General features: G+C 35.7%; 1 protein-coding gene across 2 annotated transcripts in view; it reads right to left on the bottom strand.

The window, feature by feature from the left end:
* Positions 1-201: 201 nt before the first annotated feature.
* Positions 202-27,438, bottom strand: part of RADX (RPA1 related single stranded DNA binding protein, X-linked) — a 60,164-nt gene continuing 32,927 nt past the window's right edge. For both annotated transcript variants that reach the window (XM_003414870.4, XM_023553922.2), the window contains 4 exons: positions 22,878-22,951; positions 17,751-18,041; positions 10,128-10,295; positions 202-576 (listed from right to left, as the gene is read on the bottom strand). In XM_003414870.4, coding sequence (XP_003414918.1) covers positions 446-576; positions 10,128-10,295; positions 17,751-18,041; positions 22,878-22,951 — 664 coding nt within the window. In that variant the 3' untranslated portion in view covers positions 202-445. The remainder of the gene's footprint in view (positions 577-10,127; positions 10,296-17,750; positions 18,042-22,877; positions 22,952-27,438) is intronic.

Genomic DNA, 27,438 nt, shown 5'->3' with positions numbered 1-27,438 from the left:
TTGTGAGCAACACAAGTTGACTATCTTAGGAGAATCCAACCTTCAAATTGGCAATTCAAATTTTCTCATTACACGTGATTAAATCTGGGAGGATGTTAAATATCCATGAAAAGTTGATCTTGTACATGCAGATGCCTAATGATTTAGGATAATAGTGCACTTCACAAATGGGACAGTGAACATAAATTCTTACAAGTCAAGATAATAGTCATGTAGAAGAAAAGTAAGTTTTCTTGATAGACAAAAATTGTGTTTTGATGACCTTTTCAATATTGAATCTACAATGAAATGTGTCATCACTAAATACAAGACAAACATAAAACCATTTAATAACTTTAGAGCTCATGTAATTTTTGCTGAAAAACAGCTACTGAAATTACCAATGAAATGACAGAATAGCTTCAAAGCCGTGCTCCCCGCCTGTAATAATTTCATCTGCCAACTTTTAATAAATATTCTCTGGAGTATAAATTTTCTGCAAACAGACTTCTATTTTATCATCACCCAAATTACAGATATCCAAGATACCGATGATATGTACTCTATTCAATTCAGTTACTGCTTTGATAATATCACCTAAAAGTAAAAAGCAGATGGTAAGTATTGAAAAATAGTTAAATATTTACTTGAATTTGGCATCATATAAACTGATGACTTTTTTTCTTACAATATGAACACTATCCTTCATTTCTTTCCTCTTCCCTCTAATTCCTCACACAGATTTACCAAAATTATGTTATAGTAACTTCTGAAGATAAAGATGAACACATCCAACAGATGCCACCAATAATGTCAAGATATGGGCTGGTACTCCAGAGCCATGTATTTTTTTTTCTTTTTTTTAAGTAGAGCTGAGTAAATCTACATATTTTCCAGGTCATTTATGTGGTTCCAAATTAAAAAACAAAAAGTTACCATTACACTTCAAGTATGTGCACAGACTAATTTTTCTATTTTGAAATTGACTTATCAATTCTTTGTAAAATCTACAAGCAATAAAGCAAAAAACTATAGGTAATTAAAGCTTCTTTTTAAGTGTATTTCATTTGAAATGGCTTTATTAACTAAGACTTATTTTAGTATACTCTTAAGAAGCTTTGTCAATAATGGATGAAGTGAGTGATGCCACTGAAAATGGAGTAGGGAATTCCAGGGCTCCATCCCTCCACTAAAACAACTAATAAGATGGTAAAAACATTCAGAATCAACTTTTGCACAACTCTGGAATATAGTCAAAAGCAACAACCAGGGGAAAAATAATGAAGAAAGAAGATGCTGCCTTGTGGTAAAACCACTGTGGTATTTTAAATTGCCAGTCTACCCCCCTCCCCAGATCTATGGAGGTCACAAAGATGGCAGCTCACACTCCTGGTGCAGGTTGCTAGTACCAGAGGGAACAATGCAGCCCTATTCTTAAAGAATTGTGGCTGTGTGTTTTGACCTGTCTGATGGATCCCTAAAGGACTAGTGCAAGGACTTCCTTTTTTTATTTTTAACCTAACTTGAGGCATTCTCAGGGCTGGGGCAGGTTCAGAGGCAGCTTTTGCTGAAAGCATTTAAAGGCAATAGTATTGGCCAGAGCACCGGGGCAAGGTATAAAGTTGGGAGAGGAAACAGACAGGCCAAAAAGCCTGGTAAGGAAGAGGTTGAGAATGCAGAAACATGGAGGAATAATGACTTTTAAAAGCTCCTGCATATACAAGAGAAATAAGAAGGCCACACACGTGTCTAGGGCTGGTCAAATGCTCAGAAAAGGCTTGAGAAGACCCTAAGCTTTCACCTATGGCTGACCTTCAGACTCTGCACAAGCAAGAACTGAAGGCTATAGAAGAATGTTAAATGGTCTGGCTAGGCATTGAAGGAGCATTGCAACATAGAGCCAGTCTACAAAGGCTGGGATAGTATTTTTTTCCCCTTTTCTTGGATCTAGGTGTTTAAGGAAACTCTATCAAAATGTTTGCTGACCAGTACTAAAGTAATGGAACACAGACTTCAGTGGCCACACATGACAAAGAACACAGACTTTACAAAAATAGATGGGAATAGTCACTAAAGAAACAGCAACAACTCACAACAAGTAGCAACAACAAACTCCAGAGAAGGAGGAGAATATGATTTCCAGAGTTGCCACATATAGTAATATGAGGCATGAAAAGAAGCAAAAAGCATACAACCCATTCACAGGAAAAAAATATTAATAAAAAATGTTCTTGAGGAAGCCCAGGCATTGGACTTACTAGACAAAGATTTTAAGTCAACTATCTTAAATATGGAAACCCTGGTGGTATAGTGGTTAAGTGCTACGGCTGCTAACCAAAGAGTTGGCGGTTCAAATCCACCAGGCGCTCCTTGGAAACTCTATGGGGCAGTTCTACTCTGTCCCATAGGGTCGCTATGAGTAGGAATAGACTCGAAGGCACTGGGTTTGGTTTTTTTTTAATCTTAAATATGCTAAATGAGCTAAGTGAAACTAGGAGAAAGACATCTCACCAAACAAAGAATATCAATAAAGAGATAGAAATTATAAAAAGGAATCAGATAGAAATTCCAGAGCTGAAAAAGACAATAACTGGGATGAAAAATTAACTAGAGGAGTTCAACAGCAGATTTGAACAGGGAACTTGAAGAATCAGTGAACTTGAAGCTAGGTCAATTGAGATTATCCAGTCTGAGTAACAGAAAGAAAAAAGAATGAAGAAAAACGAACAGAACCTAAGAGACCTGTAGGACACCACAAAGCAAGCCACCATAAGCATTATTGGAGTCCCAGGAAGGTAGAGAGGGAAAAGGGCAAAAAAGAATATTTGAAGAATTCATGGTTGAGAACTTCCCAAATTTGATGAAAAACTTTATACATTCAAGAAGCTCAATGAGCTCCAAGTGCCATAAACTGAAAAAAAGCCATACGTAGACACATCTTAATCAAATTTTCAAAAGACAAAGACAAAGAGAGACTCTTGAAAGCAGCAAAAGAGAAGAGACTCATTATGTACAAGGGATTCTCAATGAGATTAACAGCTGACTTCTCATCAAAACCATGGAGGCCAGAAAGCATTGTGATGACACATTCAAAATGCTGAAAGAAATAAAAACTGTCAACCAAAACTATCCTTCAAAAAATGAAGAAGGAAATAACACATTGCCAAATAAGCAAGAACAGAGATTTTGTTGCGAGGAGACCTGACTTGGAAGCAATGCTAAAGGGAGCCCTTCAGGCTGAAATGAAAGAACACTAGACAGTAATCTAAATCCACATGAAGAAATAAAGAACAATGGGTAAAGTTAGCTACATAGTTAATATAAACGCCAGTATTATTGCCTTTTTGGTTTGTAACTCCTCTTTTTAAATACATGATTTAAAAGACTAATGAATGAACAATTATTATAAATCTGTGTTAATGGGCACACAATGTATAACATACAATTTGTAACAATAACAACATAAAGGGGGGAACAGAGCTGTATGGAGCAGTTTTTGTATACCATCAAAAGTAAGTTGTTATTAATTCTGTAATGGAGCAGTCTTCATGTACTACTGAAACTAAATTGATATTAATTCAAACTTGATTGTTAAGAAATTAAGATGTTAATTGTAATCCCCAGGATAGCCACTAAGGAAAAAAAAAAAACCTAACAAATATACAGAAAAAAAACAAGAAGGGAGTCAAAATGGTATACTAGAAAAAATCAATTAATCAGAAAAGGTGGCAGTAATGAAGGAATTGAACAAAAAGGATATGACATACAGAAAACAAATAGCAAAATGGCAGAAGTCCTCCCTTATCAGTAATTACTTTAAGTGTAAATGGATTAAACTCTCCAATTAAAAGTAGCAAATATTTGCAAATCATTTATCTGATAAAGGTTTACTATCCAGAATACAAAGAGCCCTGGTGGCACAGTGGTTAAAGAGCTTGGCTGCTAACTGAAAAGTTGGCAGTTCAAACCCATCAGCTATCCTATGGGGGAAAGATGTGGCAGTCTGCTTCTGTAAAGGGTACAGTCTTGGAAACCAGCTGGGGCATTTCTACTCTACCCTCTAGGGTCACTATGAGTTGGAATCGACTCAACAGCAATAGGTTTTCAGTTTGGTATCCAGAATATATAAAGAACTCCTATGACTCAACAATAAAAAGATAACTCAATTATAAAATGGGCAAAGGACTAGAATAGACATGTCTTCAAAGAAGATATACAAATGGCCGACAAGTGTATAAAAAGGTACTGAACGTCATTAGTCATTAGAGAAATGCAATTAAAAACCACAATGAGATACTACTTCACACCCACTAGGGTGGCTATAATAAAAGAAACGGAAAATAACAAGTTTTGGTGAGGATATGGAAAAATTGGAAACCTCTTATGTTGCTGGTGGGGATAAAAGATGGTGCAGTCACTGTGGTAAACAGTTTGGCAGTTCCTCAGAAAGTTAATAGAATTACCATATTACCTAGAAATTCCACTCCTAGGTACATACTCGAAAGAATAGAAAAAAGATATTCAAAAACTTTTATATAAATGTTCCTAGCAGCAGGTTCACAATAGCTAAGAAGCGGAAACAACATAAACGTCCACCAACTGATGAATGGATAAACAAATTGTGGTATATCCATACAATGGAATTTTATTCAGCCATAAAAAGGAATGATGTACTTATACATGCTACGACATGGATGAACTTCTGAAACATTATGTTAAGTGAAAGAAGCGAGGCACAAAAGGTCACATATTGTATTATGTCTGCCATGAAATCTCCAGACAAGGCAAATCTATTGAAACAGAAAGCAGATTGGTGGTTTCCAGCGTCTGGGGAGTGATTGTTTAATGGGTACCGGTTTTCTTTTGGGGTGGTGAAAACATACTGGAACTAGACAGAGGTGATGGTTGCACAACACTGTGAATGTGCTAGATGCCCCTGAATTATACATTTTAAAATGGTTAACTTTATGTGACTTTTATCTCAATAAATAAAAATTGCTAAAGTACTCTCTTAGTTCCAGAGACAATGAATACAACTTTTTTTAAAAGAGGAAAAATTTTTGCCAGCAATTTTTCCCCACGAACAGATTTAAACAAGTAGAAGCTGAGTCAAATCTTCAACAGCTCTTAAAGAAATAATGGAGCAAGACTGAAATCTATGCCAAACAGTATTAGACAAATAATTACCTACTCTACATGTAACAAAGCACATATAAAATAAGGACAAGGTGACGATACCACAAATTATTTTATAGGCACTTAAAGGACCATATGGAAAATCAAATCTTTTGGGGGGAGTTTTTGTTGTTGTTATTTCCTCCCATTTCAGTAGGCTGTTTCCAATGATCACTTTTGTTGGAGGCTTTCTATCTTGTTAATTACACTAAGACCTAGTCAGTAATTGTGATAATAATGATGCTGATTAATGGCAAGCATGTTTTAAGTATTTACTACATGCACGACATGGCTGTGAGGGTTTTATATGTATTAGGCCATTTAATCCTTATCGCGATCGTCTTATTTTTTTAAATTTTTATTCATTATTAACCTCTTTTTAAATATTTGAAAATGGAAACCCTTATAGGTTAAATAACTTACCCAAAGTCACAGAGTGATTCTAATCCAGACAGGCTGGCTTCAAAGCACGTACTTTTAACCTTTATGCCAGAGTTGCATCTCCACAAAATTATGCTAAGAGCCAGAGGTAGAGCTAGGCTTTGTGGGGGCCTGAAGGGAAATACTATTTGGAGTCTCTCTTTATGAAAAATAATACAAAATACAAAACAATACAAAGAAAGCCTTGGAAGGGGCCTATGCAAGTGAGAGGTCTTCAAGCTTAGGCTTCATTAGGTTCAGAGTAAATTCACCTTTGCTGTAACATCACAAAATCTCATGAATGACTTAAAATTGTGCAAGTTCACTGAAGTGTAATGAACATAACAACGGTTAACACTGTATAATTTTCTTTGTTCAGTAGGATGGACTTTAATCCAGATGCTTTGGAAAGATTTCAAGATTTTCACATTTGATGCTAGCAGCAGCAACTCAAGCCTTCATAATACTAATTGCTGTTATACTTTGACTTTTACAAATAATAACTTACATACTACCTTCATCATAAAATGTAAGTAAGTCTTCTGTTTAGGTGACTCTGATTAGTTGTGTAATACCTTGAGCAAATGACAACCTCTCTATGCCTCAATTTTGCTCATCCAGACTTACCTCATAGGGTGTCGTGAGAATTAAATACGTGGAAAGCACCTAGAATGGTGGCTGACATATAGCAAGCACTCAAATATTAGCAATGATCATTTTTTACTTACAGAAAATCTATCATGAAATTAAGATGTTATTACTCATATCACATAAGAATTCTTTAAAAAGGGCTGCAGATTTTACCTATATAATGAACTTATCTACTTTGCATTTTAAAATGTTAAAATTACAAAACTGCACATTTTTAGGAACATCACAAATGCATAAGGTGAGTGTGGCAAAGACAATGCTTTGTGTTCTCCACTCTGTTGCTTACCTTCATGGTCACATGGGAAGACAAAGTGCCCTGCCCTCCCTTGCAGCTAGGTTGGGATCATATAACTGAATTCTGGCAAATGAGAATGAGAATGGAAATGATATGTGACTTCTGGTTCAACACAATTAAAAGCCAGTTTCTCCTCCATCTCTTTCTTCCCCTGCCTGGCAATCCTGGAAGGTATTTGTTCCACTTGAGACAGCAACCAGATGGAAGCAGGAGTATTCCTGAATCATGGCTGGGAAAAGCCTGTCTACGGGAAGGCTATGGGACACCCTGATTACTGAGAGAATAATAATATTTTTTGTTTTCTTACATGTGTTAATCCTTCTGAACCATGTTATACTTCTGAAATATTTATCATTGGGTAAGTTAACTCAATGCTTTCAAAGAGTGGGAAGCATATATATTCATATACTTCATAGTTAAAGACAACAGCAATTAGGATATCATATCGATAAGTATTATTCAATAAATGACTTTCCAAATGGCTAACCATTTGGAAAAAAACAAAAAAGCTGGATACTTATCTCACTTTCTTTATCAAATAAATTCCAAACGGATTACAATTTTAAGTTATAAAAATGAAAGCATAAAATCGCCATTGAATTTTAAAAAATAATTTTGGACTGGGTGATGCTTTTCTGAGCATAATGTAAAACCAGCAGCCACAAAATAAAAGACTGATAAACTTGAGTACCTAAAAATTTTCTTAAAAGACCAAAATAAACCTCCCATTGAATAAATGTCAAAGTAGGTAAAAGTATTTGCAACACATAACAAAGGGCTCATTTTTTTTAAATATGTAAAAATAACACACAAATTAATAAGAAAAAAACAGTCTTACGAAAAATGGAAAAAATAAAACTACCAGTTCATAGAAAGAAAAAATACAAATGGCCAACAAACATATGAAGATGTTTGGACTTAGAAATCATTAAAAAATTAAAAATGAAAATAATGAGGTATTATTTTTTTGCCTATCAGTCTGCCAAGATTAACAAAACTGATAATACCTACCGTTTATAAGGGTGTGAGCAAACTGGTACTCTTGCTTTTGGTTAAATGTATAAATTGGTATAACTTTTTTTGGAGGACAATTTGATAATATCTGCCAAAATTTTAAATGCATACACCTTTTAAGTCAGCACCTTTTAGGAATTTATCTTACAGATGTATTTGTATAAGCGCACAAAGATATACACACACATATATATAAGGATATACACATATATATATATGGATATACACAGATATATATATAGATATGCACAGATATATATATATGGATATATACAGATATATATATGGATATACACAGATATATATATGGATATACACAGATACATATATGGATATACACAGATATATATATATGGATATATACAGATATATATATGGATATACACAGATATATATATGGATATACACAGATACATATATGGATATACACAGATATATATATATGGATATACACATATATATATATATATATGGATACCCATTACAGTACTGTTTGCTGATTGCAAAAACATTTTGAAACAATCTAAATGCCCATCACTAGAGGATTTTTGGTTAAATAAATTGTGGTACATTCACATAGTGGAATACTTTGTAGTTATTAAAAAGAATGACATAGTTTTCTACATACTTATATGGAGCACGTCCAAGATATGTTGTCAAAGGGAAAAAGCTGGCAGTGCAGCCATCTGTTTAGTGTTATTCCATTTGTGTGAATTCATATGTTTGTGTTTGTGTGTGAGTGCATATACCGTTATATACAAAAATAATTTCTAAGAGGTTTCAAAGAAAATTGATATTGGTTATCTCAGGAGAGTGGGTTGGTGGAGGGGGCTGGACCTGGGAAGGCAAAGAAGGGAACTCTCACTTTTACTCTGTACCTTTCCGTACTGTTTGAATTTTTAAGTTATGTGCATGTATGGATTTTTTTTTTAATAAAAAGGAACTATGAAAAATGTTTTTAAAAGACAACAACAAGGTCATATTATGAGGCACTTTGTTACACCATTCTGTAAATATTTTTATCTTTCAGTTTGGAATCATGGAAGGAATGGATAAGTTTGGAATCACACAGATCTGGGTTCAAATCCTAGCTCTGTTACCCATGCTGGTGAATCTCTCTGATTTTCAGTTTAATTATCTATAAATAGCAGACATCAGTGTTCATCTTGCAAGGTTCTTGGTAGGATTAATTATCATGTATGTAAAATGCCCAGCACAGTGTCTGGCACACAGCTAACTGGTGTTATTATTATTGTTATTACTATTAATGCCTTGTCATGAAAAACATGGCATTCTACTCATAATGAAGCTTTTGATAACCACTCCACTTTTCTCCTCTAGTGATACTTGTCCTTCATGTCCCACATATTAACTGCTTTGACAGAATGGTACCAGGTATTTTTCAAGTGACTCTGCTAGTGACTACTGGAAGAATGTTAGCACTAGCAATTAACAGGTAGCTGAGAACTTTGACCTGATATTTTATATCACTAATAACATATACATATAGCAGAATAAATGTGACTGAAGAGAATGTTAGATGAAGCAAGAACAAGACTGCACAAATATTTAAACTACGTATTAGGGCACAGCTTAAAGGAATTTGGAATTTCTGGAAGTCGAAGGAGCTGCAATTAGGAAATAATATTGCAAGTCAACTAATATATCATCTCTAAAATGGACTGCGGGCAAAATTAAAAAAAAACTCATCTCTTAGAAAGTTGGCTACTCAAATTCGACTTGCAGTAACCATTACTGCCAAAAGTTACTTCATCAAACCTGTTTCAAAACTGAATACATGCTCACAAGACTCAGGTTTAAAAACAACATATACTCAAGAGTTTCATCAGCTTAGAAAAACCCACCACAAAATCCCAAGATAATAAAAGCTTTCTTAAAAGCTCTTTTTAAATGTACTCTTGATAAACTCAATGTAAACTGCTGGAAATTTTATCACATGCTTAGGAAATAGAAGTAACAGAAAGTGAATAGAGTAAGTACAATTGGACATAGACAGTCACTTTATAAAGTGTATGTAAATATAAAGTTCTATATATTTGTGCAGCAGCAGAGCCTGAACAATTAGTTGGTTGAAGAGTTTCACTCTTGGGATTACATACACTCCTAGTAGTCCTTAAGGAATTTATTGCATAGCACTTGAATAACTAAACATTTATAAGAGAAAACAATTGTAACATACTATACTATGGGGGTATTATGATCTCGGATAATTATAAGGGAAAAGGGCAAATTATCTTGCCCGAGTTAAAAGAAGAGTAGAATTTGCACTGCTCCATGTGCATACCGCTTACATCTAATGAAATACTTATATGTAGGATTGCATTTTAAGAGAACATTTTCAATGTCTGCCTGGAATTTAATTCATTTATTCAACTTATTTAAAAACTATATTCTCACTTATAAGTCTTGGGGTACATTTACTGAATAACCCATTCATTAAACTGTGTTAAATTTTAAAGCTAGGACTATTTACACAATAAAGTCTTAAGATTAGGACCATTAATAATATTTATTAATTTTATTTTCTAAGTGAAAAGAACAATCAGTACACTTATCACTAAGACTGTCTTACCTGCAAGTGCTCTTGGACCTAGGAGTCTGTCATTGCCAGTCACTTCTGGTGGAAACACACAGCTGTAATTCATGCAGGTTAGTAATGTGTCTATTTGTGATGTTTGGACATCTTCAGGACAGTACATGGGCAGGAATGCAACATCGATTGCTATCTCATGGTTCAGACCTGTTATAGAAAAAAATGCACTTCACTGAAAGTTCAGTAGGTTAGTATATGATGTTAATGAGGTCAAGTCTGCTGGTTTGATTCTAACTTACCACCTGTAAAAACCTGTTTCAAAACTGAATACATGCCATTGGTTGAAAGAGTTCAGTACAACCTATCACCACTGCTGGAAAAAAAATGTTTTTCCAAGGGATGGAAGGTTGAAATCTTCCTGTCCAGAAGACAGCCTGGTCACGTAAATGAAGACATGTCAACTGAATTTTCTTGGTCATTTATGACAGGTACCAACACAGGATAGGAGAATTCAGAGGTGGCTATTGGTTCCTTCATTGCTATTAGAACTTAAGAATGTCTGACGCAAGCAAGGCCAAAGATAGTAGTAACTAGATCCTATCTGTTCTCAAACATAAAAGTCAAGTTTCACTCACTTGTCAGTAGAGTTGTAGTAGAAAAAGGGCTAAGGGCGAACAACTGAAGTGAATCCTGACCTATGACTGTCATCTCTTTCTGTGGGTCAACGTCAGCTACTGTGAATTCAAACAGACTTCCTAGAGGAAGACAAGGGTTTGAGCTGGGCACTGAAGGGTGGATAGCATTTGGATGAACAGAAAGGAAAGCATTTCAGGCAGAATAGAGAGTAGCACAAGACAAAGGTATAGGCCAGAGTAAAGAGACCATCCTTGTTGGAGCAAGGGTGAACACACAGGACAGCTTTAAAACTCTATGAAATCCACCCAGTCACCTAAATCAGCAATCTGGTAGTTATCCTTAACTCCTCCATCTCACTCTTCCCTGATAGTCAGTCACTGGGTTCTACAGATTCTTAGTCTATAGATTAAGGACACCTTAATATTGCCCCTATTTACCCCAGGTAAACAAAGTTTTCCAGTTAAGCTTCAAAGTACCGAAGAATATGTTACTGATGGGTAAACAAAGTTTTCCTGTTAAGCTCCAAACTGATCTGGAAATGCAAGTCCCTTCCTTGCTTTTTATGGGAAAATGACACTAAATCTAATAGCTTTAATTTAATATACAACTAAGAGTCACTTGATGCTTTTTAAGGATTACTAAAATTTAGTATTCATAAACTAAAATAATCATGTTATCTAGAATTTACTGAGGATTTCAATTCAGTATTGTAAGAAATGTAGCTACCCCACAACTCTTAGCAATGCTACAAAACCACTGTGGATGTATACATGCTGGTATCTTATTTCCTTGATTCTAAGACTAAATTCACCTCTCAGATATACCAGCAATTTAATAACAATTTTTGATAAAAAGGAAGCTGCATTAAATGTACTCATTGACTGTAAGATTCATTGCAACTTGGAAATGTGAAAAAATAAAGTATGCTTTAGAATTGAGAAAATACCAGAAGTTGGAAATCCTGATATTTTCAGGAAGGTAGTTTTATTATCAGTGTGTCAATAATACTCTTCTGAGTTGCTGTCTCAATGATAAAACACTGTGATTTAGCTTCAACATTCTTAATAAAACTTGTTCTGAGTTATTTGGTTAAAACTAGAGTTTATAGTGCAAATGTAAAAGTAGGCCTCAGGGCCTCTGTACTTGTTCCTGTGCCTAGGATGCTGTTTCCCCAGATAACCACATGGGTTGCTCCTTCACCTCCATCAGGTTTTTGGTGAAATGTTATTTTTCTCAGGGATACCTCCCTTGATCACTTTATTTAAAGTTTAACCTCTTCCTACTACAGTACTCCGCAGCCCCTTTTACTAGCACTTAACACTGTATCACTCTTCTGTAAGTTCTTTTAGGGCAGCGATTTTTATCTTTGGTGCTCACAGCATATAACCCCAGCATCTAGAATAGTGTTGGGCATACAGTCGATGCTTTGCAAATATTTGTTAAATTGAGTAAATGAAATGTACATTTATGTATGTTTACTTACAATTTTCCAACAGGACACTTTAAGATATTAGTATATTACTGTTCGAATATGAATTCATTCATATTCTCATTGCCAAATGAGATGAACACAAAAAACTTCCCCACAAAGTGCATGTAAAATGCACTTCATGGTGATTTACTGTTAATGAGTATGTGTTAATTAAATAGTTTACAATCTACTGTCAAGGTACTTGGGCTTTTTTCCAGTTTATAGGGCAATACAAAATCAAACAAGAGCATATTCCTCTCTTGTAAAGTATATATTATTTTGTTGTTGTACACAAGGTCACTATGAGTTGGAACTGACTCGACCACACCTAACAACAACAACAAAGTATATTATATGCAACTCTTATATCTTCCTCCTCAATTCTGTTATCACTGAGTTTCTTTTCCAATGAAAACTATGGTGTGTGTGTAAGATTTGTAATTCCAGAATCTAGCAAGGTGCTTGAAATCTACATTTCACTGAATCTAACATGTCAATGATTATAAGATAACCACTATTTTATATACCACTTGCTGCTAACCAAAAGGTCGGCAGTTCAAATCTGCCAGCTGCTCCTTGGAAAATCCACGGGCAGTTCTACTCTGTCCTATAGGGCCACTATAAATTGGAATTGACAGTGATGAGTTTGGTTTGGTTTGAGGAGAGAAAAATGCTTCCAACTAAACAATGGCACGACATCAAATGTAAAATGTATACTGATCTTCAAAGATGTTAAAATGTTGGGAAAACAAGCATGTATTACACTGATGAAATTTGATAGTAGGTACTTAATGTTTAGTGATTAAATCACTTTCTTTACGCAATAGAATAAAGGACAGGCAAGGTGTGGCAGCTGTAATTCAGCTCTGGAACTCATAAAATCAAGCGTGTTGCTCCACTCGAGATATGAGTAATAAGCATATTCCAGTGGGATAGGATATACTGAGGACATAGCCAGTGAGAGACCCCAGTACTACTTAGCTAATAGTTTCAAGTGAGCTTCAACAAGGAAGAAGGCAAACCTCAGGGGTACAAATAATTGGTCCTGTGCCCACAGGCTAGTACCAAGTAGGACAGGAATTATGTGGGTCTGCTTGGTTGCTTTAATAGCAGAAAAAAATCAAGATAAGTAAAGCCTGATTATTTCAATGTAACTATAGCATATTAACTGGCCTTGATAGCACAATGAATGCTATTAAAAGTTTGAAATGATCATTTATGTGTATTTTAGAGAAAATGAGAAGAATAAGCCATATGACAATTTACCAATCTTTTGACAAAAAGTTCAGAAAAGATTATTTTACCAGCCCTCCTTACATCATAGCCATTGTTATTGTTACTGAGGTTTATATCTCTATTTCCAAAAGACAGAGGGTGTCCAGAGGCCTGCAAAAGGCTGGTTGTATTATGTTCCTCATTGCCTAAGTCAAATGCAAATAGAAGAGAGGGCTCTTAAACTTTGACTCAGAAGATTTCACAGGTAACTAATTAGTGTTAGTAGAGCCAATGATATACCAATGTCATCTTAGGTCCAATCAAACTTTTTAAAAGTGTCTTCTCATATTGGTTTTTGGGTTCTCATATTTAAGGTAAGAAATAATCCTTAAGATAAGGAGAGAATGACCAATGGATTTTTAAATTTTGTACCTGGGCTAAGGGCACTGAAAATTTGTTATTCTATGTCAATACCTTCACTTTAAAGTATGTGGTCTTACATGGCTGGCAAAGAATAGAGGTTTTAGTAGCTATTAATACTGTCTATGGATCACAACGGTCTGATCTACGACCAGTCAAGGGGATGGTGCAGTATTTTGTTCTGCTGTGCATGGGGTTGCCACAAGTAAGGGACTGACTCAATGGCAGCTAACAGCAACAATAATATCTATTGATTTGAGACAAGGGGAGTGGTGTAGCAAGGATTTTAACACAAGAACTGATATTTCCAGGATAGGTTTCTGATATTACCACAGTATCCAGCTGGCTGTTGGAAGTCATTAGAATTGTGGGAAGGTCTAATAATCCTGTTCAACATTCTTAATAATGATTCACCCTAGACCGGTCAGAGTTAATAGCCAAATAATAGGGTTACGGTCTGAATAACTTTTCCGGCTCTAAGAATAAGGCACTTCAAAATTTCTGGGTCCTCTAGAAATCAGCACAGTACTGAAAAGCAATTATAAGCCACTAGAAGATAGTATCAATGTAGGGTGGACAATCTTTGTACTTTGACAGCCTTTAAAAGTCATACAGATTTATCTGCCTGGATTGGTTTCAGCAGTCTTATCTTAAGAACAGAAGTCAGTAAACTACGATCAAAGGGCCAAATACAACCTGCTTCTGGTTTTGTACAGCCTATGAGCTAGACGGTTTTTATATTTCTAAATGGTTGAAAAGAATGGAAAGAATTGTTTCCTGTTACGTGAAAATTATATGAAATTCAAATTTCAATGTCCATAAATAAAGTTTTATTGAAATACGGTCATACACATTCAGTTATGTGTTGTCTACGGCTGCTTTTGGTCTTAAAAGCACAGCTGAGTAGTTGTGACAGAAACTGTATGGCCTGCAAAGCCTAAAACATTTACTAACTGGTCTTTTACAGAACAAATTTGCCTCCTGGTCTAGAATACAGGGTCCACTTAAAACCTCTCTTCCAGCTCCAGATTCTTTTAAGGAATGGTAAATTAATAGGAGGTTTAATCCCATCTTCTCAGTTCACTGCTTATGCCCATGCTTAAAATGTGTAGGCCATTTGTCTGATTTTGTAATACAACTCGGGTTCATACTTTCACAAGAGATATGATAAATTTGCCACTTTCATATCTGATGTCCAGCTCTCATTGTAACCAGCATCATAGAATATCTATCTTTCAGGCACTACTGAGAGAGGAGTAATTCTCAACCTTTTTTCTACTATTGCATACCTGACAAACAGGTCACATTCCTGTCAGTGGTTCACTGCGGCAATAAGTGTCCCTTCAAAAGGGCAGAGAGTGTACCAGAATTTCAAGAAGTGTGGGGACATATCCCTCAAATGATTTTGATAGGCCACCCCCTCCAAGCAATGATGACTGAGAATCACTGAGTCTAGTGCCATTCATCTTAATTCTCTAGATTCTATCCCTGTATCAAGTTAAACCTTTAGAGAGAGAAGTTTTATAATTATTATATAATAAAAAAAAAGAAAATATACTCCTTTAGAGAAATGCCTTACTAATATGTGACTAATGATTATATACTGGTTACATACTATTAAGTTGATGCACCTGACCCAAACCATGGTATTTTCAGTTGTCTCATATGCATGTGAAAGCTGGACGATGAATAAGGAAGACTGAAGAAGTGACACCTTTGAATTATGGCGTTGGCAAAGAATACTGAAAATACTACGGATTGCTAGAAGAATGAACACATCTGTCTTGGAAGAAGTATGGCCAGAATCCTCCTTAGAAGGGAGGATGGGGAGACTTTGTGTCACCTACTTTGGACATGTTATCAGGAGGGACCAGTGCCTGGAGAAGGACATCATGCTTGGTAAAGTAGAGGGTCAGTGAAAAAGAGGAAGACCCTCAACGAGATTGATGGAAACAGTGGCTGCAACAATGGGCTCAAGCATAGCAATAATTGTGAGGATGGCTGGCGCAGGACTGGGCAGTATTTCGTTCTGTTGTACGTAGGATTGCTATGAGTCCGAACCAACTCCGTGGCACCTAATGACGACAACAAGGTTGATGCAAGAATCAACTATCTGAAGAATATTTGCATATCTTTAAAAAAGAAAACTCTAGTTGAAGACATCAACCCGCTTTGTTATTCTGTGCTATTTATACAATAATTCAGGCTTGAGTTTTGTTCAAGGAAAAAAACAACTGGGTTCCTTCATATGAGTTTATGTTTTCTCTGCAAGAAAAGATATGTTTAGAGACTCGGGAGGCCTGCTTTCTAATCATGTCCTGGCCTCTACTTAGCCAGGGACATCCAAGTTTGTTTCAGCTCTAAAATTAAATACCTAATCAGAAAAAAAATCTCACCTCTCTCCCTTTCTGCCAGAAAGCTCAGAGAAATTTACTGCTAAATGGTAGTAATTTGGTTATTGGCAGGTACTCAGTAACACCTACTTTTCCTGCTTCCTTTTGAAACATTTTTTTTTGGAACATTCATTTTTTGCTTTATCCACAAATGGAGTATTTTTCACTGCCCCTTAACCCTGCAACCACCTTAGTCTACTTAAAAACAGGTAGGATATAAAATCGAAAAAAAAAATCATACTTCTAATATTAGAGTTGATAGAAAGAATGATAAATTTGTCTTCTTCACGTTTGATTCCTGTTTTTGTAGCCAGAAGCTACAAAAGTTTACAATTACTTATAAGACAGCTGAGATGTCTTAGTCAATCTGTTTTAATGGATCAGTAACATTAAAAGGAAGAAAAATATTCGATTACTATGTTTCTAGACAAACTCATCATTTCTATGAGATATATATATATAAAAAAACAAACCAAACCTAGTGCCGTCGAATCGATTCCGACTCATAGCGACCCTACAGGATAGGGTAGAACTGCCCCATAGAGTTTCCAAGGAGCGGCTGGCGGATTTGAACTGCCGACCCTTTGGTTATTAGCTGTAGCACTTAACCACTACACCACCAGGGTTTCCATATATGTATATATGAAGGAGTGGGACAGAGTAAAGGGGAAAAAAGAATCTTGATAAGGTCACGCAATTCATTCCAGTACTACAGATCTAAAATATCCATGAACTGCATTGTCTTTCGGATATTAATTAATTTGCTCATGTTTTTTTCTTGTCCCTTTATGTTACAGTAACCAGACCCAGTGCTAAAATCTTCCTTTAATGTATAAACACAAATGAAATTTTTCCTTGACTCCTGTAGCAACTCATTTTGGCTAAGATTTTTGAAGTAATTTTTTTCTGTACATTTTACATTTATTAGAAACAAACTTAAAAAAATAAATCTAACTTTAAAAATGTTTTGATTCCTTTAAAGTTCTGTACATTCTACAGCTACTTCTCACTTTTGAACAATCTGGGAAAATCAGTTATGCTTTTTAGCTTGCCAATACAAGAGAGCTCTTTTCAATAGCTTCTCTCTGTTTGACCTAAGTTACTTGAGAATTGTATTTTCTTCAAGAGTTAAATAGACCTCTGTTCATAGGTGCTTCTCTCAGTTAGTATCCCCTTTTCTCTTTAACCTACACTTTACCCTTCAATGATTCAGATACACTGAGAAAAAGGCAGAGAATATGAGCAAGAAAGTGGTGGCTAAATGAGAACAGAACAGTCTAAGAAGTAGTCAGATAGTCAGGGGTGAGGAAGGTTCCTCTGGTTCCTATTCTCTCTCCAAATATTTTCCAATAGACTTGCCACTGTTTAAAATAAGTCCACAATTACAGCTTCATTTCTTTGAGAACTAGGGCTCCAGTCCTTTTGTTTGAGACAAATAGAAGCCTCTGATCTTGGGCTTTATTTTCTAAAGCAAAATATTTCCATCTATATTTAAATACTATTCAAAGGGAAGAATAGTTGACTTACCTAGGATGGTTACTTCAAAGTGTCCAAGGCTACAGGCACTCTTAAAATCTTCAAGTTTTGGGGACCCTTCTTCTGGTGGTATATATTTTGAAGGTTGAGTATTATACTGCTGAGTGAGAAACTCCCTGTGTTCGAAAATAAATCTCCGTGGAATACTTTCAGGATAAACGTGGCTATAATGTAGGTGATCTATTAAACGAAACCTTTTTTCTCTCCATAGCTGACTCTCCCACTTATCACTTATAGGTTTTCTGGCTTTCCCTAGGGAATGAGTGCTTGTGCTTTCTTGACCTGTTAAAGACACAAAGAAATAGAAACAGTTGACCTATAAACTAACAAAATTAAGTCATTTACTATTAAAAAAAGCACAACTAATGGACCACAACTACCACAGCCACACTAGACTGAGTCCAGTACAACTAGATGGTGCCTGGCTACCACCACTGACTGCTCTGACAAGGATCACAATAGAGGGTCCCCGACAGAGCTGAAGAAAATGTAGAACAAAATTCTAACTCAAAAAGAAAGACCAGACTTGCTGGCCTGACAGAGACAGGAGAAACCCTGAGAGTATGGCCCCCGGGCACCCTTTCAGCTCAGTAATGAAGCGACTCCTGAGGTTCACCCTTTAGCAAATATTGGACAGGCCCATAAAACAAAGTGAGACTAAAAGGGCTCGTCAGCCCAGGGACGAGGACTAGAAGGCAGAAGGGAACAGGAAAACTGGTGATAGAGAACCCAGGGTTGAGAAGGGAGAGTGTTGACATGTCATGGGGTTGTTAACCAGTGTCATAGAACATTGTGTGTACTAACTGTTTGATGAGAAACTAGTTTGTTCTGTAAACCTTCATCCAAAGTACAATAAAAAAGCACATATTAATGAGAAATTGTCTAATTAACTTAAAATCAAACAGCCACTCATAAAACATAAGAAGAGTATCCCAAAGAGTATTAAAATTTACTCCAAAATATTAAAAGTGATAATGTTTTCTCTGTTATTGGAATTATGAAGATTTGTAATTATCTTCTTTATAATTTTTCTATATTTTTCAAGTGCTCTTAAATAAACACATATTCCTATTATATTCGGGGACAAATTCAAGTTAAAATTCATGAGAATAGAACCCTTACAGATGGGACTTTATCACTACTATTTGTAGAATTTGAACTTCAAATAAATTTTTGTTAATCTCTGCTAAAAGTAGCCTGAAAAATCAAGTATTTTCCTATATACATCTCTCCCCCTAAAGGGCCATTTATTTATTATATATGACACTCCTTTCAGATATAAATAACATATGGGAAATAAAAGAGGGAACTAAATCGAAAGACCCCTCAATTCTTGATTGTTCTCTATCATCAAAAGTCAATTTGTCATTTATCTAAAATTTATTTAACACATTTAGGTAGTAAGGGAGAATGTAATTTCTCTCCTACACATTATGGCATTCATTCGTTTATTCAACTAATAATTATTGAGCACCCATTATGTGCCAGACACTGTGTTAAGGAATTTGGTACAAATGACAATTAACTGAATAATACACCCTGAGAACTAAAGACATAGTAGAATCAGAAAAAATATATTTTGGAACAAGACTCTCATGTTATCAGATCTGCTAGCCGTTTCAGAGTTTACTAAGGTTGCTGAGTTGCTTCATTGCCCTGGAGTTGATTCTTGTCCTAGCATTAAAAATAAAACAAAACAAAAAAACCTTGCTGAGGCAGAAGGTGGCTTTAACAGCAAGGTTTTGGTGTGGCTAATGGACCACTTTCCTTTTCAGGCTTTATTCCGTATTCCTAGACTATTGCTTGGTTTCTTAAATCTAGCCGGAGACTTGTTGTTGTTCTGTTGCTGTTAGGTGCCGTAGAGTCGATTCCGACTTACAGTAGCCCTACGTAAAACAGAACAAAACACTGCCTGCTCCTGTGCCATTCTCACAATCATTGCTATTATGTTTGAGCCCACTGTTGCAGACAATGTGCCAATTCATCTCGTTGAGGATCTTCCTCTTTTTCACTGACCCAGTCCCTCCTGACAACATATTCAAAGTATGTGACACAGTCTCACCATCCTTCCTTCTAAGGAGCATTCTGGCTGTAATTCTTCTGAGACAGATTTGTTTGTTCTTCTGGTAGTCCATGGTATAGTCAATATTCTTCCCCAACACCATAATTCAAAGGCATCAATTCTTTTTCAGTTTTCCCTATTTGTTGTTCAGTTTTCACAAGCATATGAGGCGACTGAAAATACCATCACTTGGGTCAGGTGACCTTTAGTCCTCAAAGTGACACCTTTGCTTTTTAACACCTTAGAGAGGTCTTCTGCAGCAGATTTGCCCCATGCAATACATCATTTGATTATTCCTTTAACTTTCTGAACATAACTATTTTAAAGTCTCTTTCTTACTGGTGTAGTATCTCTAGTTCCCAGGGTATAACTTTTTCCACTTATTACATCTGATCACATTGCCTCAAAGTAGTTTATTTCCTTGAGAAGTTTTTTTTTTTTTTTTAAATCATGAATTCATTTTCTGTAGAGGTTGTTTTCCATGGGAATCCTAAGCACCCTGGTTATACAAGACTGTCTTTAAGCAGTTTCACACTTGTCTTTGCCAAGACCTTGGGGGTTTCACCCATTTTTGGACCAGATACTCATTTAATTCCTTAGCTCAGTGTCTTCACCATTTTAGTCACACTGTGGCTTTTTCCTTCCCATGATCCAAGGGGGACAGGAAACTCATTGATATTGACCCATGCTTGTGGGCCTAATTTCTATGGCCCTTCATAACCTCCCAACTTTACATTAGTTCTACTTTTTCACACGTAGGACGCCCTAGACTGGACTCTCCTTCCCATGTGGTCATTATTCCTCAGCCTGTAAGCATGAAGGTCTCTAGTTCTGAAATGTCCATACACAGTTTTAGTTTTCATTCTTACTACTGAATTTAAGTTCTTTTTTATTTGTTTCTGGCATCTGGAGATTTTTCACTCTTGTTTTGAGCTTGTGTATGTATTTGTTTTGTAGTTTTTTCCCTTAATTTCCTTTTTTTTTTTTTTGGAGAGGGGGGACAGATCTCAGATCTTTTGGAAGTTTCTCAACCTGCCAGAATGACTAGAAGTCAATCCCTCCTTTTACTACTGGTCTAGTAGGCTTTTTTTTTAAATTGTACTTTAGATGAAGGTTTAACTAGTTTCTCATTAAACAATTAACACACTTACTGTTTTGTGACATTGGTTGCCAACCCTACGATATGTCAACACTCCGCCCACCCCAACCTTGGGTTCCCCGTTACCAGCTTTCCTGTCCCCTCCTGCCTTCTCATCCCTGCCCCTGAGCTGGTGTGCTCATTTAGTCTCGTTTCGTTTTATGGGCCTGTCTAATCTTTGACTGAAGGATGAACCTTGGGAGTGACTTCATTACTGAACTATAAGGGTGTCGGGGGGCCATACTCTTGGGGTTTCTCCAGTCTCTGTCAGACCAGTAAGTCTGATCTTTTGTGTGTGTGTGTGTGGATATTCAGCAGAATATCACAAAGCTTAAGAACATTTATGTTTTTGTTTTCATTGGTAGATTTAGAGTCCAGGTAAGATCCATTTTTTGAGAAACATTTATTATTTCAAATTATGGTTAGTTAAGAAAAATAATTTTTTTCTTCATGAGATCCAAGATTACATTTTTTACTGAAACCATTTCAAATTCTCATTGAAACTTTTGGACAAAGTGTTCAGCTTTATTCAAAGAACCCATAAGACCTGTTGCCGTTGAGTGGATTCTGACTCGTAGCGACTCTATAGGACAGGGTGGAACTGCCCCGTAGAGTTTCTAAGGAGTGCCTGGTGGATCTGAACTGCCGACCTTTTGGTTAGCAGCTGTAGCTCTTACCACTATGCCACCAGGGTTTCTTTCCTTTATTCAGAGAACCAAAACAAACCCAGTGCCGTCGAGTTGATTCCGACTCATAGCGACCCTATAGGACAGAATAGAACTGCCCCATAGAGTTTCCAAGGAGCCGCTGGTGCATTCAAACTGCCGACCTTTTGGTTAGCAGCCCTAGCACTTAACCACTAGGCCACCAGGGATTCCATTCAAAGAACAGTCTGTCTAAAATATGGCAGGAGAAATGAACGATAATCTATTATTAGCTAATGATATAAAGTTAGTACAAAGAAAAAAACAAACCCAAAAGCATTGCCAGTGAGTCAATTTTGACTCACAGTGACCCTATAGGATAGAGTAGAACAAGCCCATAGGGTTCCCAAGGAGTGGCTGGTGGATTCGAACTGCTGACCCTTTGGTTAGCAGCTGAGCTCTTAACCACTGCACCACCAGGGCTCCAGAAAGTTAGTTCAGACTGGTACTATTAAAATAAAAATAATATTTTAAAATCTTAGAATGTAGTTGTTCCAAATGTGCAAATTTATATTATGTAATAATCAACAAAAACCATATTAAAATAATTTAGAAAGGTTCATGAAGACGTCAAATTTAACAAGACAGTAAAGAATAAAATGACAGTATCAGTTCTAAGTGGAGGATGAAAACAAAATAATACCAAAAGCAAGAAGGAGATAAACTGTTAAAGAGTCTAGTCCAAACAGATTACCCCTCTTAAGATCTGATTTAAACCAAATCACTCTAGGGACACCCTACCAGAACTAAATTATACTATGAAATCACTTCGGAAATAAATCCAAAGTTCAAATCAGCTAAACAAACAGCAAAGAAAGGAAGTACAACTATCTTTTTAAAAATTTGCCCATAAAAAAAAATTTACTGTTAATTAAAAATTAAATTTCCTACTTATTCTTCTGGTAATTAAAAATAGTACCTTTGAAGGGATGCATTACAAAAGAAATAAACTGGTAAGTTTGTTTATACTTTCATTTTTGGGATGATTTTTTTTTTACCTAGATTGCTCTAAAGTTGGGATCAGTAATTTTGACAAGAATTTAAGCTAAAATAAATGAAATTAAAAAACAAAAACTATATATCTATATAAAGCACTTATTTTATACTGGTGGCAGGCATGGCACAAAAATACAGAATCAAGTCAACAGTACTCTGCATATAATATTGTCCCATAAAGGTTTTATAAACAATAATAATAAACAACAGCAACATACGTCGAACAGTGCTTGGCATGTCTGGTTTATTTCCTTTTGCTTGTGAAGAAGTTTCTGGCTGAGGTACAGCAACTCTACAAAAGATGAAAAAAGGATAACTAATAGCTATAAAAAGATACTTAAATGGTAAAAAACAAACAAACCAAACAACCTACTAATTGGTTCCATTCAGAATTTATCCTTATTTAATACATTTAAAAAATATATAGGTTTAGGTTTTTAAAGGAATGCATTAAAATTTTAAGAAAAATATACTTATAATTATGAACAAGTATTCATTCATAATATAATTCAAATACTGTAACAGATTTAAGTTTTCTTTTAAGGAGTATTTCACTAAAGAAAATATTCAACTTTATGAAGCATTAGCTATAAATAAAATATATTTTAATTCTCTATAAAGGAAATTTAAAAATTAGTTTAATGGCTCAATTTTCACACTTGCTTTCATAAAATATACTGGAAAACCATCTAGCCTATTTCTCTAGCTTCATTTCTTACCATTTCCCACTTTCCACACTGTCAACTATCCCAGCAATAATAACATTGCTCATAGTTTTCTATAAGTCCCATGCTACTTCAAATCTTCATGCTTTCGCTCATGCTTTTCCTTCCACCTAAAACAACCCTATGCCTCCTTACCTTTGCCTGGTTAACTTATTATCCTTTGAAATTTAGCTCAGGCATTATTCCCTCCAAGAAGCTTCCCCTGATCTCTAGTCAGGGTTAACTGCTCCTTGTGTGTGCTGTCATAAGCATCATGAATAAACTTCCATCACAGCATTTATCACACTAAATTGGAATAACAGGTTTATATGTCAGTCTCCTCTTACCAGACTGTGAGCTCTGCAAAGGTATAGACTTAATTTTATTTATTTTTGCATCTCCATGTGGTATGCACTCAGTAATTGTTTACTGAACTGAAATGAATGGAGGAAAGGGGAAGCATTATTATTTTGAAGCCAAGGAGAAGCCTGCCTTTGTAAGGAAAGGTTTTCATCATATGGGCTTTTCGTATATTTCTGTGGTGAGTTTTCCTATTTTTATTTCTAAAGCTAAAGGCATAAAGTGAAAAAGAAATGTCATGTTGTAGAATGCCACATAATATAGCTTAACATTTTTTATCAATAAATTTTTCTTTTCTAATAGTAGTAGTCTTCATTTATTACTCAGTTATTAGTGAACTAGAAAGAAGTAGCTTTCATGAAGGAAAAATACACCCATTTAGCTACAAAACTCTGGCAAATAAATACATATTTTATAGTTGTAGTTTCAAATTTTTTCAATTAATGAAAACATAGCATTTCTAGAAATTAGTAATGAGGAAATACCAATGCTAAAAACCAAAACATAGTTAAATTACATGTATTTTGAGATCCTAACACACAAACAACAAATCTGTCTTGTAAGAAGTACAACCAGAATGCTCCTTAGAAGCAAGGGTGGCAAGACTGTCTCACATACTTTGGACATGTTATCAGGAGGGCTTGGTCCCTGGAGAAGGACATCGTGCTTGGTAAAAGAGAGGGTCAGTGGAAAAGAGGAAGACCCTCAACGAGATGGACTGACACAGAGGCTACAACAATGGGCTCAAGCACAACAACGACTGTGAGGATGGCACAGGACCAGGCAGCGTTTCGTTCTGTTGTACATAGGTTCGCCACGAGTGTAACCGACTCCACAGCACTTAACGACAAAAACATATCTTATATATACTTATATAAAAAGTATGGGTACAAAATGATTTTTCCCCATTTTAGATAAATTAAAAGAAACAGTTTTCCAAACTCTAACATTATCATTATATTTAATGGAATTTTTAAAAAGTGGCTTGGGAGATTCTCACTGGAATATGTAATCATCCATTTGTACGACTTAAATGTCTTAAAAGTGAGGGGCTAAGTGAACAAGCAACCTGAAAGAAAGAAGTAGAGCTAAACAATGTCTATGGGTATCAACTGAGGAAACTGAAAGAGGAAAAATTAAAAGAAGAGCAGAAGGATAACTGAGGAGGTAAAGGGAAAAGAAGGCGAAAAGAAGAAGTAGCTACATATGATGAGTAGTGGAAAAATATTACAAAAATTATGCCAGGGGCCACAAGTTGTATTCTATACTTCCCCTCATTATTACCAATTTATTGACTTTAGATACAAGTCATGTAATCTAAAAAAAACCCACTGCCATTGAGTCGATGCTGACTCACAGAGATCCTACAGGACAGAGTAGAACTGTCCCATAGGGTTTCCAAGGCTGTAAATCTTTACAGAAGCCAACTGCCACATCTTTCTCCCACGGAGTGGCTGGTGGGTTCGAACCGCCGATGTTGGTTAGCAACCAAGCGCTTTAACCACTGCACCACCAGGGCTCCTAGACAAGTCATATAGATTCTATCATATGCCATTCCCTCATCTATATAACAGGACTATAATTAAAATTGTCATAGTATCTTTCATTCAAAGAAATAAAAAGTATTTAAGATATATACACATGTATAAATCATTTATTTTATCTTCTCTGAAACTTCAGATTCCTCAACTATAAAACTGAGATAATTATCCTTTAGCTAACTTACAGGGATGCTGAGGACCAAATAAGGTAACATAAGTGACCTTGCTTTGTATACTGAAATGCTCTGTACAGTCAACTGAAGGAATATTTTCAATGCCTCCTCCTAAGAAAAACAGAAGGCACTATAGGAAAAGAACAAGAATATAAACAGTTTTGAGTTGTTAATATAAGCAAATTAGAAATAGCTGATTAAAAATGCTAAAGTCTTCAAGATCATTAATTCAAAATGGCAAATGCTTTTCAGATAAGAAACATTATTTAAAAATCTTTCCTATAGTGCCTTCTGCTTTTCTTAGGAGGATACCCTAAAAATAATTTTTAAAATTTGTCTATGCTTGATACTGTTTATATTCTCTGTTTATGGAGTAAATGTTATTAGTAGAATGAAATCAAGAGGTTTTAATGCCCATTTATTATACTTCATTTCTTAAGTTTTAGCATTTAAAAATCTAACAGAGCAATAGAGTATCTATTACTTATGTTGACTCTCTACCACTATTAATTAAAATGTTGGTTGAGATAAGCTCTTAAATGGTCATATTTACTCTTATTGTACTAACAAAAACAGACAAACAGGTGATGCAGACACTAGAGTTGGCAGACAAGTATTTTAAAATACTATGACTAATATGCTAAAGAAAACAGAGGGAAAGATATACAAAATAGAGGAAAAGGTAAAAAAGATACCAAAATAAAAGAGGATACCTAAAAAAGATTCAAATCTCTTTCTAGAACTGACAAATAGCATAGCGGAATTAAGAACTTAATGAACTCAATTGATAAGTTTAATAGCAGATTGGACACAGCAAAAGAGTAAATTGAGAGACCGGTCAATAGAAAATAAACCAACGAAAGCACAAAGGCAAAAAAGAATGGAATAGACAGATAGGTACATAGACAGAGAGACAGAGAAACTGATAGATATAGATAGCTAGACAGATATCAGAATAGAGTATAAGAAACTTGTGGGTAACAGTTAAAAGTGATAATATACGTGTTTTTGGAGCTCCAGAAAGACAGGAGATAATGGGGCAGGAACAATGTTTGAAGAGATAATTGCTGATAATTTTCCAAAACTAACAAAATGAATCAATCCAAAGACTCAAGAAGCTCTGCCAACCCAAGGCAGTATATATTAAAAGAAAAAAAAATCACTCCTTGACACATCATATTTAAACTGCCTGTTATGGACTGAATTGTGTCCCACAAAAATGTGTGTCAGCTTGGCTAGGCCATAACTCCCAGTGCTATGTGGTTGTCCTCCATTTTGTGATCTGATGTTATTATACTATGTGTATAAATCCTAACTTCTATGATGTTCATGAGGCCTGATTACAGGCAGTTATGCTAATAAGGCAGGACACAATCTACAGCATTAGGTTGTATCTTGAGTCAATCTCTTTTGAGATATAAAAGAGAGAAGCAAGCAGAGAGGAGAGGGACCTCATACGACCTAGAAAGAAGAGCCAGGAATGGAGCACATCCTTTAGACCTGGGGTCTCTGCACTGAGAAGCTCCTAGATTAGGGGAAGATTGGTGACAAGGACCTTACCCCAGAGCCAAGGGAGACAGAAAACCTTTCCTTGGTGCCCTGAATTCAGACTTCTATCCTCCCAAACTGTGAGAGAATAAATTTCCGTTTGTTAAAACCTTCCACTTGTGGTATTTCTGTTATAGCAGCACTGGATAACTAAGACAGAATTTGGTACAAGGAGAGTAGAGTGCTGCTCTAACAGATACCTACAATATGGAGGTGATTCTGGAATTGAATAATGTATTTTTTTTTAATAGTAAAAGCCTAGATTGCCTTGAAGAGACTGTTAGTGGAACTGTGGGCAGCAAAGACAATTCTGGTGAGGGCTCAGAAGGAAGTGAGGAGAGCTGTAACACTGGAGATGGCACAGATGTTGAGAAGCAGCAGCAGTAGAATCAGGTGACTACCGCGAGACACCGTGAGAGCTGACCCACAGAGCAAAAGAGCCGAGAGCCTTCA

The sequence above is a fragment of the Loxodonta africana genome, chromosome X (genome assembly GCF_030014295.1).
Source record: "Loxodonta africana isolate mLoxAfr1 chromosome X, mLoxAfr1.hap2, whole genome shotgun sequence".
NCBI classification, from domain to species: Eukaryota; Metazoa; Chordata; class Mammalia; order Proboscidea; family Elephantidae; genus Loxodonta; species Loxodonta africana.
Note: the sequence above shows the minus strand (reverse complement) of the source record. Positions and strands in the feature narration are given on the sequence as shown.